Source organism: Bombina bombina, chromosome 1 (assembly GCF_027579735.1).
Source record: "Bombina bombina isolate aBomBom1 chromosome 1, aBomBom1.pri, whole genome shotgun sequence".
NCBI classification, from domain to species: Eukaryota; Metazoa; Chordata; class Amphibia; order Anura; family Bombinatoridae; genus Bombina; species Bombina bombina.
Window position 1 is genome coordinate 543,758,579 of NC_069499.1, and position 21,243 is coordinate 543,779,821.

General features: G+C 36.5%; 1 protein-coding gene across 6 annotated transcripts in view; it reads right to left on the reverse strand.

Moving 5' to 3' along the window:
* Positions 1-262: 262 nt before the first annotated feature.
* Positions 263-21,243, reverse strand: part of NBEAL1 (neurobeachin like 1) — a 759,124-nt gene continuing 738,143 nt past the window's right edge. For all 6 annotated transcript variants that reach the window (XM_053698681.1, XM_053698678.1, XM_053698680.1 and 3 more), the window contains one exon: positions 263-4,288. In XM_053698681.1, the coding sequence (XP_053554656.1) occupies positions 4,190-4,288 (99 nt within the window). In that variant the 3' untranslated portion in view covers positions 263-4,189. The remainder of the gene's footprint in view (positions 4,289-21,243) is intronic.

The window sequence follows — 21,243 nt, forward strand, 5'->3', positions numbered from 1 at the left end:
GTTGTATGTATTAAAATGTTTGTATATTTTTTATCACATTTTGTTCACTAGAAATTGAGCTAAACCTTTTAATGAGCAACAACAACTTTTCAAGAATTGCATAATGAGCAAACAAGTTTTTTTTATTTGCCCCATAGTTGCAAATTGTTTTCATATAAGAGGAGTTTTAAAACACTTAAGTTAACTGGATGTATATCAACACAGTTGAAATGAATAGTAATTTTGTTCAGCTTATTTTAATATCAAGAAAAGGCAATCAGTCTAGATTTATTCAAAGGTTTATTGGCTTTGAGACTCGCAGTTATGTACAAAAGTCAATTTAATTATGCTCTGTACAAAATATTAATTTGTTACCGTTTACAAATTGGAAGGTCCTAAAAAAGTGCAACATATTTAAAAAACAAACAAAAAAACATCCAAAATCACCCTGTACAGTAAACAGAACTAATATACACAAACACGTTATTAAATTTTCTGATCAAAAGAGAATATTTTCTCAAACATAGGTGTAAGTAACCATATACACTTCAAGATAAAAAGAAGATATTGCACAAACAATAATGAGGAAATTTAAAACATACGAGTAAAGAGATATCATTTGATATGGTAAGATATGCAAAGCCCAGAGGTTTGTCAGCAGAACTCATTTTAACAGTAGTGTAATAAGCCATAATATATTTTTAACATGCCTTACAAAATCCCCTGTGCTTTGTGTCTTGATCCGAATGTGCAGATATACTGTTTGTTGAGCAGAAAGCAAGGTAATACAACTATATAAAACATTTTAATACATGATTGTCATATAAAGCAAACGTTCAGTTTCAAAATACGAGTTTTCTTGTTGTAAACTGATTTCCAGACACAAGGGCGATTAATTAATAATTGCGACTGCATGGCCTTTGCAAGTTCCCAGCTGAAGCCAAGCAGAAAATTAGAGTGCAATACCTGAAATTTAAATAAAGTCCTTTATACTATTTAATACTAGAAGCCATAGGATTTTGAACTAATATGTACAAATAATATATGTAGTGCTGAACTGCTTTGACTTGGGATACTTAACCATATTTTGAGACAAATAAACTCTCTTAATCAAGTTTAGTTAAGTATAATCTGCAAATTAAATAAAAACACATTATGCAACATTTTTACTTAGATATATGTAAATAAGCCATGAAAAAGATAATGTTACACCTGATTATTGATCCTGGGGTTAGTTTTAAGAATTATTTTCAGTAATTACCGTTAAATAGTACATTATATCCCCATTTGTACAAAGCTATACATTGTTTTGGTATATAACCTAAATAGTTAAGAACAAAAAAAATAAAACCTAAAAGCTGAAATTGTTCCACAGTTTGTGGAATCTAGACAAATAATAAAGGCCAACTACACAATGGCTTTAACTGTGGTTTGTTAAAATCTCTTTGCACTTAATAAATTATTATTACTGGGATATCCATGCATATAAATACATAACTTAAAGCACTGCATTGTAAAGTTACCAATCTCACCCTGCAGAAAAGTAAATCATTTAAAAGACTGTCTAGTTTCATATCATAAAAAGGCAATAGTCCCATGTATATTTGGATTCATATTATTGTAATAACTTAAGAGGTATAAGTGAAAAACATCTCCATACACAAATAATTACAATGTTCTTATGTGCAGATGCTCACACAATTGCAAGATTTACATTTCAGTATGTTGAGGGCAGCTTAAGAGTTCAAATAAATAAGTCTGTAGTGTAAGTTTAATCAAATGCGTCAGAAAACGTATATCGTGGAACTCTTAACCACAGTGCTGTTGAGTCCCCACTGTGTAATGGGCTGTTTTTATTCTAGCGTAATGTTTTGTTGCAGCATTACACATGATTTACTTGGCTCTTTATTAGAACACCAACTTAAGGCAACTTGAATTAGTGTGTTGAACAGATTGCAGCAACCCCCTCACTTTCCCTACTGTTATTAAGAAAGCAAGTGCTTGATATATTGTATAGAGAAGCACTTGTGGTATGAGAGAAAGAATAAACACTGCTTTTTTATTATCAAGTACAATCCTTTTGTAGTAGTATTGGAACCAAAGCTTGTCTGTCACAATCATGAGAAATGCAAGTGCATTAGTCCTGGACTGGGTAACTGTTTGCCATGGCATCAATTACACAACACAATACACAGACATCTGTGCATGGTTAGGGTACTGAAGCACCCCAACACAACTATATGACCATCGTGCAGTGATTATTGAATTGCTCTCTTGTGTAAAAGGCCCTGCAATTTCATTTCAAATTGAGGATTACAATTGCAGAGTGTTGTAAATCAAGAATGTGCATTAAATGTTCACCTTTTAATGAAGAAAAAAACGTGTAGCCAACTGCCCTTTGAGTGACTTTGGGCTATTGGTCACATTCATTAACAAAAAGCCCTGCGGAGAAACTCATTTTTTTATTTATTTTTTTAGCTTCATTGTTACTTCTATAGTATAAAATTAAAAACATACATAGGAAAAGATGATTAGTAACAAAGTATCCGCTGCCATCTAATCCGATTTGTTTCATGTGCAAAGGTGCTTATAGGAACCATTGATTTATAGGACAATTTTATAGTTCAGTGTGGCTTCCTGAAGTCTTGGTGGACTTATGTAGCTTTTTTGATGACTAAGGGGTGCTTATGGGATCCTTTAAAGGGACAGTAAAGCCAACATGTAACTCCCATGATTTAGACAGAGTATGCAATTTGAAACAAAATTTCCAATGTACTATTATTTAATTTGCTTCATTCTCTTGGTACCCAGGTACACGCAGGAGCAACAATGCACTACTGTGAGCTATCTGCTGATTGATGGCTGCCATATTTGTCATTGAATCCCCAGATGTGTTCAGTTACCTCCCAGTAGTGCATTGCTGCTTCTTCAACAAAGGATACCAAGAGAATTAAGAAAATTAGACAATAGAAAAGCATTGTAAAGTTGTTTAAAATGGCAAGCTCTATCTGAATAATGAAGGAAAATGTTGGGGTTTTATGTCCCTTTAATTTGTCACTGATTTCCAATGCTGAGTAAATAAGGAGTGCCCAATCAAAAATTTCATAATAAGAGGGGAAAGTTATTAGACATCTTAAAATGTTTAAAATACAGAACGTTTTTAATTAGATGGACAACTGGGCTGCAAATTGACCAAAGAGCCTGTTCCAGAGGCAGATACATATCCACAGAGCATCATAATGCTTGGTATTCTTTCTGCTCCCATATTCAAGTAATTTCCAGAGGAATTAAAGGATTTCAGTTTGCAACTGTGTCAGTTATGTTGACGAATCTCCATCAATGTATAAGACAGAGGATTCACAATAAAAGCTCAAAATCAGAGCTGGGAATGGGAATACATTTTATGTGAGGCCTCTAGACCCTAAAGAATGTATTATACAGCAATACTGTAGTAAAATACATAATCAGCAGATAAATGACTGACAATATTAATGTTGCTGTACATTTGATGCAGAGAGGTATTAACTACATTGCAATATGGAGACACACGTTATAAAATAAGCTTGCTAAATACTAAATGATATCTTGTTCTTGCTTCATACATGTGCTGCACACTAAACAATCTTTTTAAGTGACGCAGCAAATGCAACAGATTATGAAAACAGACAAATACCAATTGACTGTACCAAGTTCTGATTTATAGTTTGGCATTTTAGAGCTTGTATCAAATTCCTATTTGCAGTAAAAATATACTGCAGCTAATACATAAAGGCTGCCATAGATAAGAACGCAGTAGTAGTGTTGCTTGTATATTACATAACAAAAGTTGAATGCAGTATCACATCCTGGTAGTATTTGGAAGCCCTCAATTGTTAAAATTAATTTAATTATTAAAAAATATACAAAAAAATGCAAAACTTCCCAGCAAATGGCCCCATTACAATCTGTAATTCTGTTTCTGTAGTGCAATACAAGATTGATTTTTGTTGTGCTGTTTACACCAATTCATTTATGCCATTGCTACCAGGCGGGAGGTGTAGTGCATTTAAGGTGATTCTGGTAGCAGGAAGGGTAAAGCAGCATTATGAACTGGAAGAAAAATACTCAAGAACATATTTCCTAAACTCCATAGGATGATCTCAAAGGGACTGAGTATACAGCCAACCTATGTACAATAAAATAGTATTTGTAGTGACACAAGCATGAGTCCCTAGGAGTCCTGTGTGTTATATTCAGTCTCTCCAGATGAGAACTGGCTGAGTCGTCTGCTGGAACCCCAGAGCTTTCTGGATATCTGGCCTTGTTTTGCCTGGTCAAAGAGATGAAGGGTTAGTACCAGAAAGCTCAGCAACAACAGCTAATAATAAAAAAATAGCTTATTTTTTAACTTCATTTTTTAATAATTTGTAAAACTTTCATGATTCAGATAGAACATATTATTAGAATTATCATCTGTTATTTGTAGAACGCCAACAGATTCCTCAGTGCTCGCATATATACAATTTTAAACAACTTTTCATTTTACTTCTATTATCAAATTATCTTCATTCTCTTGAGATCCTTTGTTGAAAGAACAAATGCACTACTGCAAGCTAGCTGAATACACTTAAGGTGAGCCCATGACAACAGAGATATACTGTATGTGCAGCCACCAATCAGCAGTTAGCTCCTAGTAGTGCACTGCTGTACCTGAGCCTACCTAGGTATGCTTTTCAATAGGGGATACCAAGAGAACAAAGCAAATTAAGCAAAAGTAAATTGGAAAGTTGTTTAAAATGTCATGCTCTACCTGAATCGTGATAGTTTAATTTTGACTTTACTGTTCCGTAATGTCAAACAATAACGAGGTATGCTCTGCTACACATTGCACAGGGCTAAAGGAAATGCATTCTGCAACACTAAGGAAGAACACTGTCACGTTTTGTGGCCTATAACAAATATTTTTTATTAAAACTTAAAGTTTCCATTTTATATGTAAAGTATTTTGTACACAACAACAATTACATATTGCACTAATGAAATGCTTTAAAAAAAACATTACAATTTTTATTTTCTTAGAAAAACTCATATTGTTAAGAAGTCCAGTAACAAATCCCTTGAAAACACTCTTGTGTATATTCATCTTCATTGCTGTGGTCAATTAAACAGATATAAACAGTATTGAAGCAATCACTGTGCAGAATGTGACAGTGGCAGAAAGTCAGCGGGAGACACTCTGGCCTCGCTGGCGCAGTATGAAAAAACATAATTTATGTAAGAACTTACCTGATAAATTCATTTCTTTCATATTAGCAAGAGTCCATGAGCTAGTGACGTATGGGATATACATTCCTACCAGGAGGGGCAAAGTTTCCCAAACCTCAAAATGCCTATAAATACACCCCTCACCACACCCACAATTCAGTTTAACGAATAGCCAAGAAGTGGGGTGATAAGAAAAAAGTGCGAAAGCATATAAAATAAGGAATTGGAATAATTGTGCTTTATAAAAAAAAATCATAACCACCCCAAAAAAAGGGCGGGCCTCATGGACTCTTGCTTATATGAAAGAAATTAATTTATCAGGTAAGTTCTTACATAAATTATGTTTTCTTTCATGTAATTAGCAAGAGTCCATGAGCTAGTGACGTATGGGATAATGATTACCCAAGATGTGGATCTTTCCACACAAGAGTCACTAGAGAGGGAGGGATAAAATAAAGACAGCCAATTCCTGCTGAAAATAATCCACACCCAAAATAAAGTTTAACGAAAAACATAAGCAGAAGATTCAAACTGAAACCGCTGCCTGAAGTACTTTTCTACCAAAAACTGCTTCAGAAGAAGAAAATACATCAAAATGGTAGAATTTAGTAAAAGTATGCAAAGAGGACCAAGTTGCTGCTTTGCAAATCTGATCAACCGAAGCTTCATTCCTAAACGCCCAGGAAGTAGAAACTGACCTAGTAGAATGAGCTGTAATCCTTTGAGGCGGAGTTTTACCCGACTCGACATAGGCATGATGAATTAAAGATTTCAACCAAGATGCCAAAGAAATGGCAGAAGCTTTCTGGCCTTTTCTAGAACCGGAAAAGATAACAAATAAACTAGAAGTCTTTCTGAAAGATTTAGTAGCTTCAACATAATATTTCAAAGCTCTAACAACATCCAAAGAATGCAGCGATTTCTCCTTAGAATTCTTAGGATTAGGACATAATGAAGGAACCACAATTTCTCTACTAATGTTGTTGGAATTCACAACTTTAGGTAAAAATTCAAAAGAAGTTCGCAACACCGCCTTATCCTGATGAAAAATCAGAAAAGGAGACTCACAAGAAAGAGCAGATAATTCAGAAAAACGAAAAAATGCGGCAGCAACAAGCAGAGTAAGAGATAATTTAAAATTCAAATACTTTATTTCTCATATCTTAAAAAAGCCAATTGGCAAAGAATACAAAGGGTAGCAGGTGATAACCCTCCTTACATGTTTCGTGCCTATGCTCGGCACTTAATCATAGGAGTGAGATATGTTAGTACAACCCCTGCTATTTAAAGGGGAAGTACCCAATGATGGCAAAGCTTTAGAAACACCTGTATCAAAGTAGTGTTAAAACTGCTTACCCTCACCTAGCACTAACCAAAAACACAGAAAGGTATATTGTGTTTGAAAAAATATATGTACATGTATGTAAATGCTGAATTACTTAATAAGATATATAGTTATACATGATATATAAATACACATAAGACAACAACTTCAGTGTTATGTTATAACCTTGTAACCTTATGTCATTCTAGATACTAATTATAAATCACCTCCTATAGGCTAAACTGTATTTATTATTTTGTGATAAATACCTATAATGAATGTCTAGGGAATTATATCGAGAAATAGGGGACTATATTTATATGTTCCTATTTATGGACCTAAATGTATCCCATTATTCATTCATACTTATACAAACCAAGTATAGAATATATAATATTTAAAATTTAAATTGAACTGAGTGAGAGCCTAAGATCCAATATTTGTTAAAGGTAGATTACTATATGCAATATTATTGAGAAACTTTGTTAAAATTTCTGCATAGTAAATTAAATTGACCCTTAAAAAATAGACCAAAAAAGTATATATATAAATAACTATTCCACATAGTAGGACATGTCCCATTCTCTATTTAGACCCTGTGGTACTATCGTTTTAAGTTTGTAAATCCAAAATAATTCACGTTTGAGCAACAATTTTTGTTTGTTGCCCCCTCTAGTGGGTGACTGAATTTTATCAATAACTTTAACAGTAATGTGTGCTATGTGAGTCATATGTGTTTGATTAAAATGAACCGCTACCGCCGAGTCTTTGTTGTAGTTTTTAGTGTCCCTAATATGTTCTCTGATACGTGATCTGAGCTCTCTGGTCGTTTGACCAATATATTGTAGGGAACAAAGGGAGCATTCTATTAAATAAACTACAAACTCAGTCCTACAATTTGCATAGAACTCCATATTATATTTTTCATGTGTTGCTGAACTGGTGAAAGTATCACTTTTTTCAATAACTTCACACGTAATGCATGGTTTAGTGCCACATTTGTATGTGCCTTTTTTCCTTATCCAATTACTCCCCCGTTTATTTGTTATTGTATTTACCATACTAGGTACCAGCCTGGTGCCCAGAGTCGGTGGTTTCTTGGACACAAATTTACAAGTATGAAAAATGTTACCCAAAGATTCATCTTCTTTTAATATATGTAAATGTTTCTTGAGAATAGCTGTGATTTCATTGAATTGTTTCGAATACTCTGTGGTAAAGACAATTTTGTCTCTACTAAAATCTTGATCTGATCTGCTCAAACGTGAATTATTTTGGATTTACAAACTTAAAACGATAGTACCACAGGGTCCAAATAGAGAATGGGACATGTCCTACTATGTGGAATAGTTATTTATATATATACTTTTTTGGTCTATTTTTTAAGGGTCAATTTAATTTACTATGCAGAAATTTTAACAAAGTTTCTCAATAATATTGCATATAGTAATCTACCTTTAACAAATATTGGATCTTAGGCTCTCACTCAGTTCAATTTAAATTTTAAATATTATATATTCTATACTTGGTTTGTATAAGTATGAATGAATAATGGGATACATTTAGGTCCATAAATAGGAACATATAAATATAGTCCCCTATTTCTCGATATAATTCCCTAGACATTCATTATAGGTATTTATCACAAAATAATAAATACAGTTTAGCCTATAGGAGGTGATTTATAATTAGTATCTAGAATGACATAAGGTTACAAGGTTATAACATAACACTGAAGTTGTTGTCTTATGTGTATTTATATATCATGTATAACTATATATCTTATTAAGTAATTCAGCATTTACATACATGTACATATATTTTTTCAAACACAATATACCTTTCTGTGTTTTTGGTTAGTGCTAGGTGAGGGTAAGCAGTTTTAACACTACTTTGATACAGGTGTTTCTAAAGCTTTGCCATCATTGGGTACTTCCCCTTTAAATAGCAGGGGTTGTACTAACATATCTCACTCCTATGATTAAGTGCCGAGCATAGGCACGAAACATGTAAGGAGGGTTATCACCTGCTACCCTTTGTATTCTTTGCCAATTGGCTTTTTTAAGATATGAGAAATAAAGTATTAGAATTTTAAATTATCTCTTACTCTGCTTGTTGCTGCCGCATTTTTTCGTTTTTCTGGGATTGTAAGCAGCGGAACCGGCTGCAAACAGCGGCGTGCACCCCCAGTGCTCCACTACTATCCTTCCCACACACTTCCGGTTAATCGAGAAACCGGTTAAAGGGCCTGCAGCGGTTCAGCGTTCGTGGAAGTTCCTGAGGAGTATTCTGGTAACCAGCTCGGTCTGACACCAATCGATGGATTTTGAGTAAGTGGAACTTTGATTATATTACTGCTTTGTCGACATTGTTGGGATTACTGTTTTAAAGATATACGATCTTTTTGGTTATCCTTATGTGCCTTTAGCGTGCAGCAGGAGCGGTGGCTCATATCTGGCAGCACAACAAATAGGCTTTTTAGTGTATGGACTGACCTACTTAAGGAGATCGCTACTAATATATAAACAGCATATCAAAAGAAAGCAGTTTGTTTTTCTCACTTACCAGTGGGCTTACTAGTGGAGCACTTTCAATAGGGGCACAGCGGAGTCAATACAGGGTACTGCAGCAGAGTTTTTGGTTTTAGCCTGCACACAGCACTATCCATTAACATGGAAAATGAGGGTGAAAGCTCTCATAAATCTTTTTTCAATGTACAACACCGCCAAAGTTTTTTTGACACAATTTTCAATGTTGCTGAACACTCTGGAGGGGGACAGAGTGACATAAAGAGCCAATTTATTAAACTAGAGAGACTTTTATTAACAGATTTAAGACTAATGTGGGATGTGGTCGCTTTTGATCACTATATTAAAGCCATAAGAATACCAAGGGGCTTGAGAATCAAAAAATACCCCTCTTTTGATCTAGAAGACCCAGACCTACAGACAGAATGGAATGAGGCATTAACCACATGTTCTCTCACACTTATGGACATCGTTATCAGAAGTAAAACCAAAAAGAGAGACAATCTTAAATCTAAAATTGATAATATCACAGTAGATCTGAAGACCCTGAAATCAGATACTAAGTATGGAGAATTTAAAAGCAATTTAAAAGCAAAAATACAAAAAACAGATGGAGAATTGGCGCTGAGAAAAGGCAATAAATTTAACAGAGATATGGAGGACTATTTGAATAACAAGGTGTATAACTGGTCAAGATTTCAGAACAGACCAAGAAGAAGGTCCTTTCGCCCACAAGGGGGCAAAAAGAACCAAGTATCATCTGCAGAAAACATTGCAACAGCTAATCCTAAACCAATCTTGAAGCATAAATCTAAACGAAAAGTGGCCTTTTCTTCAACTGATACTTCAGATCAGGAATCATATATATCTGATGGAAGCATTTCTTCAGGGCCTGTGGGGCCAAGATCTCTCTCTCCCCCCTCTCCACCACCTTCTCATTCTACTATTTCTCTTTCTTCTTCTTCTAAGTCTATACTTCCTCCTTCCTGCCCCCTCTTGTCATTACAGGTTCTGAGTGACAGTGACACGGATGAGGAAGAAGATACAGCTGTATGTCCTAAAGATAAAGATAAAGATACATCGGTTGTCCCTTTAGGAGGCGCACAAGGAGGGCAGGCAGAAGAATCAAGAAAATCCCAAAGAAAATCACACAAGAAGGACTATCGGTATTGAACCTGTCCAAACAGGAACTTACAGAAGAAGAAAAATCACTACTGAGCAAGGGAATGGGCTTTGCCCCTACGAATACTTTTTCAGCTTTCAAAACTATCATTGACATTAATAAATTTGTCAGGAAATTGACATTAAAACGCTTTTTTAATTTGCAGAAGGAAGAATCAGCATTAGAAGAATGTGCAAATGATAATTCAGATTTAATGGTTGACCATAGTAGTATTGTAGGTGAGATGGGCTCGGCAACCCTCAAATTTGGTGACTGTATAACACTTAATGAATTAAAATCTTTAGAATGTGAATATGGTCCAGAGGACAGTGATATACAGTCACCCAGAAGGGGGAGGTCAGAGTTCTATCCCACAAACTTCAGGGGTCCATATATTAATATGTATCAGAGGAGAGTCCAGAAGGATTTGTTAGATTTAGAGACAGAGATAAAAACAAAGGGCACCACCGGGAAACCTAATCTCACAAAAGCAGAATTTAATGCATTACACAAATTAAAACAAAATGATAGTATTGTGATAAGAACATCTGACAAGGGTGGTAATGTAGTGGTCCTTGATAAAGAATACTACTGCAATGAGGCTTACAGACAATTGTCTGATACCAAAACATACAGAAAGCTGGATAGGAATCCAACACAGATATTTAAGTCTAAACTTTGTTCTATAATAGAACAAGGAATAGCCATCAATGTCTTCACTGAAGAACAGGTCAAAAATATGATACCGGATCATCCATTAGTGCCTATATTCCATCATGTGCCTAAAACACATAAAAATATGACCTCTCCCCCAGGAAGACCTATCATTTCAGGCATTGGCTCTATGTTTGAGCCATTGTCTGAATGGGTCGACTCCATACTCCAGCCTTTGGTTAAAAGCCTTAATAGCTATTTACGTGATTCAACACATTTGTTGAATTGTTTGGAATATGTAGAATGGAACAAGGAGTTCAGATGGGTGGCCATTGATGCCACCTCCCTTTACTCAAGTATACCCCACATGTTAGGATTAAAAGCCATTAGATATTTCTTGGATACAGCCACACGTTATTCTTTAGAATTCAAACTTTTTTTCTGTGAAATCATTGAATTTTTATTAAAACATAATTTTTTTATGTTTAATAATGAATACTATGTACAGGTTTGTGGCACAGCGATGGGGGCAAAATTTGCCCCCTCGTTTGCCAACCTGTATGTAGCGTGGTGGGAGGATTTATACCTTTACACTCTTTCCAATCCATTTGCAAAGCATATTATCAAGTATATGCGTTTCATAGATGATCTTATATTTATAGTGGAGGATAAACTTGAGTTGAGCACCTTTTTAGAGTATGTTAATACCAATGATTTAAATTTGAGATTCACAGGTGAATTACAACAATATAAAATATGTTTCTTAGATCTAGAGCTTACAGGTGATCCAGAAAATGGTGTAATAATGACTGACACATATCGCAAACCAACGGCAGGAAATACCATACTCCATGCCAAATCATGCCATCCCCCACATTTAATTAGATCAATCCCCAAAGCCCAATATATTAGAATGAGAAGAAACACTAATTGTACTGAGAAATTCAATCTACAATGTACTGATCTTACAAACAGATTAAAACAAAGGGGATATTCGAATAAAATTCTTAATGAATCTCACGAAAAGGTAAAATATAAGACTCAAAGAGAGGTTATTGCAACCAAAAAGAGATCAGATCAAGATTTTAGTAGAGACAAAATTGTCTTTACCACAGAGTATTCGAAACAATTCAATGAAATCACAGCTATTCTCAAGAAACATTTACATATATTAAAAGAAGATGAATCTTTGGGTAACATTTTTCATACTTGTAAATTTGTGTCCAAGAAACCACCGACTCTGGGCACCAGGCTGGTACCTAGTATGGTAAATACAATAACAAATAAACGGGGGAGTAATTGGATAAGGAAAAAAGGCACATACAAATGTGGCACTAAACCATGCATTACGTGTGAAGTTATTGAAAAAAGTGATACTTTCACCAGTTCAGCAACACATGAAAAATATAATATGGAGTTCTATGCAAATTGTAGGACTGAGTTTGTAGTTTATTTAATAGAATGCTCCCTTTGTTCCCTACAATATATTGGTCAAACGACCAGAGAGCTCAGATCACGTATCAGAGAACATATTAGGGACACTAAAAACTACAACAAAGACTCGGCGGTAGCGGTTCATTTTAATCAAACACATATGACTCACATAGCACACATTACTGTTAAAGTTATTGATAAAATTCAGTCACCCACTAGAGGGGGCAACAAACAAAAATTGTTGCTCAAACGTGAATTATTTTGGATTTACAAACTTAAAACGATAGTACCACAGGGTCTAAATAGAGAATGGGACATGTCCTACTATGTGGAATAGTTATTTATATATATACTTTTTTGGTCTATTTTTTAAGGGTCAATTTAATTTACTATGCAGAAATTTTAACAAAGTTTCTCAATAATATTGCATATAGTAATCTACCTTTAACAAATATTGGATCTTAGGCTCTCACTCAGTTCAATTTAAATTTTAAATATTATATATTCTATACTTGGTTTGTATAAGTATGAATGAATAATGGGATACATTTAGGTCCATAAATAGGAACATATAAATATAGTCCCCTATTTCTCGATATAATTCCCTAGACATTCATTATAGGTATTTATCACAAAATAATAAATACAGTTTAGCCTATAGGAGGTGATTTATAATTAGTATCTAGAATGACATAAGGTTACAAGGTTATAACATAACACTGAAGTTGTTGTCTTATGTGTATTTATATATCATGTATAACTATATATCTTATTAAGTAATTCAGCATTTACATACATGTACATATATTTTTTCAAACACAATATACCTTTCTGTGTTTTTGGTTAGTGCTAGGTGAGGGTAAGCAGTTTTAACACTACTTTGATACAGGTGTTTCTAAAGCTTTGCCATCATTGGGTACTTCCCCTTTAAATAGCAGGGGTTGTACTAACATATCTCACTCCTATGATTAAGTGCCGAGCATAGGCACGAAACATGTAAGGAGGGTTATCACCTGCTACCCTTTGTATTCTTTGCCAATTGGCTTTTTTAAGATATGAGAAATAAAGTATTTGAATTTTAAATTATCTCTTACTCTGCTTGTTGCTGCCGCATTTTTTCGTTTTTCTGGGATTGTAAGCAGCGGAACCGGCTGCAAACAGCGGCGTGCACCCCCAGTGCTCCACTACTATCCTTCCCACACACTTCCGGTTAATCGAGAAACCGGTTAAAGGGCCTGCAGCGGTTCAGCGTTCGTGGAAGTTCCTGGAGATAATTCAGAAACTCTTCTGGCAGAAGAGATGGCCAAAAGGAACAAAACTTTCCAAGAAAGTAATTTAATGTCCAATGAATGCATAGGTTCAAACGGAGGAGCTTGAAGAGCCCCCAGAACCAAATTCAAACTCCAAGGAGGAGAAATTGACTTAATGACAGGTTTTATACGAACCAAAGCTTGTACAAAACAATGAATATCAGGAAGAATAGCAATCTTTCTGTGAAAAAGAACAGAAAGAGCAGAGATTTGTCCTTTCAAGGAACTTGCGGACAAACCTTTATCTAAACCATCCTGAAGAAACTGTAAAATTCTCGGAATTCTAAAAGAATGCCAAGAAAAATGATGAGAAATACACCAAGAAATATAAGTCTTCCAGACTCTATAATATATCTCTCTAGATACAGATTTACGAGCGAGCCTGTAACATAGTATTAATCACAGCGTCAGAGAAACCTCTTTGACGAAGAATCAAGCGTTCAATCTCCATACCTTTAAATTTAAGGATTTCAGATCCTGATGGAAAAAAGGACCTTGTGACAGAAGGTCTGGTCTTAACGGAAGAGTCCACGGTCGGCAAGAGGCCATCCGGACAAGATCCGCATACCAAAACCTGTGAGGCCATGCCGGAGCTACCAGCAGAACAAACGAGCATTCCTTCAGAATCTTGGAGATTACTCTTGGAAGAAGAACTAGAGGCGGAAAGATATAGGCAGGATGATACTTCCAAGGAAGTGATAATGCATCCACTGCCTTCGCCTGAGGATCCCGGGATCTGGACAGATACCTGGGAAGTTTCTTGTTTAGATGGGACGCCATCAAATCTATTTCTGGAAGTTCCCACATTTGAACAATCTGAAGAAATACCTCTGGGTGAAGAGACCATTCGCCCGGATGCAACGTTTGGCGACTGAGATAATCCGCTTCCCAATTGTCTACACCTGGGATATGAACCGCAGAGATTAGACAGGAGCTGGATTCCGCCCAAACCAAAATTCGAGATACTTCTTTCATAGCCAGAGGACTGTGAGTTCCTCCTTGATGATTGATGTATGCCACAGTTGTGACATTGTCTGTCTGAAAACAAATGAACGATTCTCTCTTCAGAAGAGGCCAAAACTGAAGAGCTCTGAAAATTGCACGGAGTTCCAAAATATTGATCGGTAATCTCACCTCCTGAGATTCCCAAACTCCTTGTGCCGTCAGAGATCCCCACACAGCTCCCCAACCTGTGAGACTTGCATCTGTTGAAATTACAGTCCAGGTCGGAAGCACAAAAGAAGCCCCCTGAATTAAACGATGGTGATCTGTCCACCACGTTAGAGAGTGTCGAACAATCGGTTTTAAAGATATTAATTGAGATATCTTTGTGTAATCCTTGCACCATTGATTCAGCATACAAAGCTGAAGAGGTCGCATGTGAAAACGAGCAAAGGGGATCGCGTCCGATGCAGCAGTCATAAGACCTAGAATTTCCATGCATAAGGCTACCGAAGGGAATGATTGTGACTGAAGGTTTCGACAAGCTGCCATCAGTTTTAGACGCCTCTTGTCTGTTAAGGACAGAGTCATGGACACTGAATCTATTTGGAAACCCAGAAAGGTTACCCTTGTCTGAGGAATCAATGAACTTTTTGGTAAATTGATCCTCCAACCATGATCTTGAAGAAACAACACAAGTCGATTCGTATGAAATTCTGCTAAATGTAAAGACTGAGCAAGTACCAAGATATCGTCCAAATAAGGAAATACCACAATACCCTGTTCTCTGATTACAGACAGAAGGGCACCGAGAACCTTTGTAAAAATTCTTGGAGCTGTAGCAAGGCCAAACGGCAGAGCCACAAACTGGTAATGCTTGTCCAGAAAAGAGAATCTCAGGAACCGATAATGATCCGGATGAATCGGAATATGCAGATATGCATCCTGTAAATCTATTGTGGACATATAATTCCCTTGCTGAACAAAAGGCAAGATAGTCCTTACAGTTACCATCTTGAACGTTGGTATCCTTACATAACGATTCAATATTTTTAGATCCAGAACTGGTCTGAAGGAATTCTCCTTCTTTGGTACAATGAAGAGATTTGAATAAAACCCCATCCCCTGTTCCAGAACTGGAACTGGCACAATTACTCCAGTCAACTCTAGATCTGAAACACAATTCAGAAATGCTTGAGCTTTTACTGGATTTACTGGGACACGGGAAAGAAAAAATCTCTTTGCAGGAGGTCTCAACTTGAAACCAATTCTGTACCCTTCTGAAACAATGTTCTGAATCCAAAGATTGTGAACAGAAGTGATCCAAATTTCTTTGAAAAAACGTAACCTGCCCCCTACCAGCTGAGCTGGAATGAGGGCCGCACCTTCATGTGGACTTAGAAGCAGGCTTTGCCTTTCTGGCTGGCTTGGATTTATTCCAGATTGGAGATGGTTTCCAAACTGAAACTGCTCCTGAGGATGAAGGATCAGGTTTTTGTTCTTTGTTGAAACGAAAGGAACGAAAACGATTATTAGCTCTGTTTTTACCCTTAGATTTTTTATCCTGTGGTAAAAAAGTTCCTTTCCCGCCAGTAACAGTTGAAATAATAGAATCCAACTGAGAACCAAATAATTTGTTACCCTGGAAAGAAATGGAAAGTAGAGTTGATTTAGAAGCCATATCAGCATTCCAAGTCTTAAGCCATAAAGCTCTTCTAGCTAAAATAGCTAGAGACATAAACCTGACATCAACCCTGATAATATCAAAGATGGCATCACAGATAAAATTATTAGCATGCTGAAGAAGAATAATAATATCATGAGAATCATGATGTGTTACTTGTTGCGCTAAGGTTTCCAACCAAAAAGTTGAAGCTGCAGCAACATCAGCCAAAGATATAGCAGGTCTAAGAAGATTACCTGAACACAGATAAGCTTTTCTTAGAAAGGATTCAATTTTCCTATCTAAAGGATCCTTAAACGAAGTACCATCTGACGTAGGAATAGTAGTACGTTTAGCAAGGGTAGAAATAGCCCCATCAACCTTAGGGATTTTGTCCCAAAATTCTAATCTGTCAGATGGCACAGGATATAATTGCTTAAAACGTTTAGAAGGAGTAAATGAATTACCCAATTTATCCCATTCTTTGGAAATTACTGCAGAAATAGCATTAGGAACAGGAAAAACTTCTGGAATAACCACAGGAGATTTAAATACCTTATCCAAACGTTTAGAATTAGTATCAAGAGGACCAGAATCCTCTATTTCTAAAGCAATTAGAACTTCTTTAAGTAAAGAACGAATAAATTCCATTTTAAATAAATATGAAGATGTATCAGCATCAACCTCTGAGACAGAATCCTCTGAACCAGAAGAGTCATCAGAATCAGAATGATGATGTTCATTTAAAAATTCATCTGTAGGGAGAGAAGTTTTAAAAGATTTTTTACGTTTACTAGAAGGAGAAATAACAGACATAGCCTTCTTTATGGATTCAGAAACAAAATCTCTTATGTCATCAGGAACATTCTGCACCTTAGATGTTGAAGGAACTGCAACAGGCAATGGTACTTTACTAAAGGAAATATTATCTGCATTAACAAGTTTGTCATGACAATCAATACAAACAACAGCTGGAGGAATAGCTTCCAAAAGTTTACAGCAGATACACTTAGCTTTGGTAGATCCAGCACTAGACAGCGATTTTCCTGTAGTATCTTCTGACTCAGATGCAAAGTGAGACATCTTGCAATATGTAAGAGAAAAAACAACAACATATAAAGCAAAATTGATCAAATTCCTTAAATGACAGTTTCAGGAATGGGAAAAAATGCCAAAGAACAAGCTTCTAGCAACCAGAAGCAATGAAAAATGAGACTTAAATAATGTGGAGACAAAAGCGACGCCCATATTTTTTAGCGCCAAATAAGACGCCCACATTATTTGGCGCCTAAATGCTTTTTGGCGCCAAAAATGACGCCACATCCGGAACGCCGACATTTTTGGCGAAAAATAACGTCAAAAAATGACGCAACTTCCGGCGACACGTATGACGCCGAAAACGGAAAATAATTTTTGCGCCAAAAAAGTCTGCGCCAAGAATGACGCAATAAAATGAAGCATTTTCAGCCCCCGCGAGCCTAACAGCCCACAGGGAAAAAAGTCAAATTTTTGAAGGTAAGAAAAAATGATTAAATCAAATGCATTATCCCAAATATGAAACTGACTGTCTGAAAATAAGGAATGTTGAACATTCTGAGTCAAGGCAAATAAATGTTTGAATACATATATTTAGAACTTTATAAACAAAGTGCCCAACCATAGCTTAGAGTGTCACAGAAAATAAGATTTACTTACCCCAGGACACTCATCTACATGTTTGTAGAAAGCCAAACCAGTACTGAAACGAGAATCAGTAGAGGTAATGGTATATATATATATAAAAGTATATCGTCGATCTGAAAAGGGAGGTAAGAGATGAATCTCTACGACCGATAACAGAGAACCTATGAAATAGACCCCTTAGAAGGAGATCACTGCATTCAAATAGGCAATACTCTTCTCACATCCCTCTGACATTCACTGCACGCTGAGAGGAAAACCGGGCTCCAACCTGCTGCGGAGCGCATATCAACGTAGAATCTAGCACAAACTTACTTCACCACCTCCATAGGAGGCAAAGTTTGTAAAACTGATTTGTGGGTGTGGTGAAGGGTGTATTTATAGGCATTTTGAGGTTTGGGAAACTTTGCCCCTCCTGGTAGGAATGTATATCCCATACGTCACTAGCTCATGGACTCTTGCTAATTACATGAAAGAAACACCATTTGCAAGTGACTCTGGCGGTTTGGGACATATACCTACCTCATATAGGCTAAAACATATTTATTTATTAGAAAACTATGGCCTAGATTACGAGTTTTGCGTTAGAGGCTGTGCGGTGCTAACGAGCAGTTTTGTCTCACCGCTCACTTACCTGCAGCGCTGGTATTACGAGTTTTCAGAAACCCGGCGTTAAAAGACAAGAAGTGAGCGTTGAGCAAAATTTTGCTCATTACCGCACTCCAATACCAGCGCTGCTTAAGTCAGCGGTGAGCTGGTGTAATGTGCTCATGCACGATTTCTCCATAGGAATCAACGGGGAGAGCCGACTGAGAAAAAAACTAAAACCTGCAAAAAAGCAGCATAAAACTCAGTAACGCAGCCCCATTGATTCCTATGGGGAAATAAAAGTTATGTCTATACCTAACACCCTAACATGAACCCTGAGTCTAAACACCCCTATTCTTACACTTATTAACCCCTAATCTGCCACCCCCGACATCGCCGCCACCTACATTATACTTATTAACCCCTAATCTGCCGCTCTGGACACTGCCGCCACCTACATTATATCTATCAACCCCTAATCTGCTGACCCCAACATCGCCAACACCTACATACTATTTATTAACCCCTAATCTGCTACCCCCAATGTTGCCGCAACCTACCTACACTTATTAACCCCTAATCTGCCTGCCTCAACGTCGCCGCCACTATAAACATATTAACCCCTAAGCCGCCGCACGCCTGCCTCGCAAACATTAGTTAAATATTATTAACTCCTAATCTGCCGTCCCTAACATCGACGCCACCTACCTACATTTATTAACCCCTAATCTGCCTCCCCCAACGTCGCCGCCACTATATTAAAGTTATTAACACCTAAATCTAAGTCTAACCCTAACACAACCTAACTTAAATATAATTTAAATAAATCTAAAGAAAATTACTATCATTAACTATATTATTCCTATTTAAAACTAAATACTTACCTATAAAATAAACCCTAAGATAGCTACAATATAACTAATAGTTACATTGTAGTTATCTTAGGGTTTATTTTTATTTTACAGGCAAGTTTGTATTTATTTTAACCAGGTAGAATAGTTATTAAATAGTTATTAACTATTTAATAACTACCTAGCTAAAATAAATAGAAAAGTACCTGTAAAATAAAACCTAACCTAAGTTACACTAACACCTAACACTACACTATAATTAAATAAATTAACTAAATTAAATACAATTACCTAAATTAAATTAGCTAAAGTACAAAAAACAAACAAACACTAAATTACAGAAAATAATAAACAAATTACAGATATTTAAACTAATTACACATAATCTAATAGCCCTATCAAAATAAAAAAGCCCCCACCAAAATAAAACAAAAAACCCTAGCCTAAACTAAACTACCAATAACCCTTAAAGGGCCTTTTGCGGGGCATTGCCCCAAAGTAATCAGCTCTTTTACCTGTAAAAAGAAAATACAACCAACCCCCCAACAGTAAAACCCACCACCCACACAACCAACCCCCCAAATAAAATACTATCTAAAAAAAACCTAAGCTGAAAAGGGCAGTTAGCTCTTTTGCAGGCCCAAACCCTAACCTAAAAAGAAAACCCACCCAATACACCCTTAAAAAACCTAACACTAACGCCCTGAAGATCGACTTACTGGGAGAAGTCTTCATCCAAGCCGGGCCGAAGTCCTCAACGAAGCCGGGAGAAGTCTTCATCCAAGCCGGGCGAAGTGGTCCTCCAGACGGGCAGAAGTCTTCATCCAGACGGCGTCTTCTATCTTCATCCATCCGGCACGGAGCGGGTCCATCTTCAAGACATCCGACGCAGAGCATCCTCTTCATCCGACGACTAAAGCTGATTGAAGGTACCTTTATGTGACGTCATCCAATATGGCGTCCCTTAGATTCCGATTGGCCAATAGAATGCAAGCTCAATCCTATTGGCTGATTGGGTCAGCCAATAGGATTGAACTTCAATCCTATTGGCTGATTGGATCAGCCAATAGGATTAAACTTCAATCCTATTGGCTGATTGCATCAGCCAATAGGATTTTTTCTACCTTAATTCCGATTGGCTGATAGAATTCTATCAGCCAATCGGAATCTAAGGGACGTCAATTAAAGGTACCTTCATTCAGCTTTAGTCGTCGGATGAAGAGGATGCTCCGCATCGGATGTCTTGAAGATGGACCCGCTCCGCGCCGGATGGATGAAGATAGAAGATGCCGTCTGGATGAAGACTTCTGCCCTTCTGGAGGACCACTTTGCCCGGCTTCGTTGAGGACTTCGGCCCGGGTTGGATGAAGACTTCTCCCAGTAAGTCGATCTTCAGGGGGTTAGTCTTAGGTTTTTTTTAAGGGTGTATTGGGTGGGTTTTATTTTTAGGTTAGGATTTGGGCCTGCAAAAGAGCTAACTGCTCTTTTAAGGGCAATGGGGAGCTTAGGTTTTTTTAGATAGTATTTTATTTGGGGGGTTGGTTGTGTGGGTGGTGGGTTTAACTGTTGGGGGGGGTTGTTTGTATTTTTTTTTACAGGTAAAAGAGCTGATTACTTTGGGGCAATGCCCCGCAAAAGGCCCTTTTAAGGACTATTGGTAGTTTAGTTTAGGCTAGGTTTTTTTTTTTATTTTGGGGGGCTTTTTAATTTCGATAGGGCTATTAGATTAGGTGTAATTAGTTTAAATATCTGTAATTTGTTTATTATTTTCTGTAATTTAGTGTTTTTTTTCGTAATTTAGCTCATTTAATTTAGGTAATTGTATTTAATGTAATTTATTTAATTATAGTGTAGTGTTAGGTGTTAGTGTAACTTAGGTTAGGT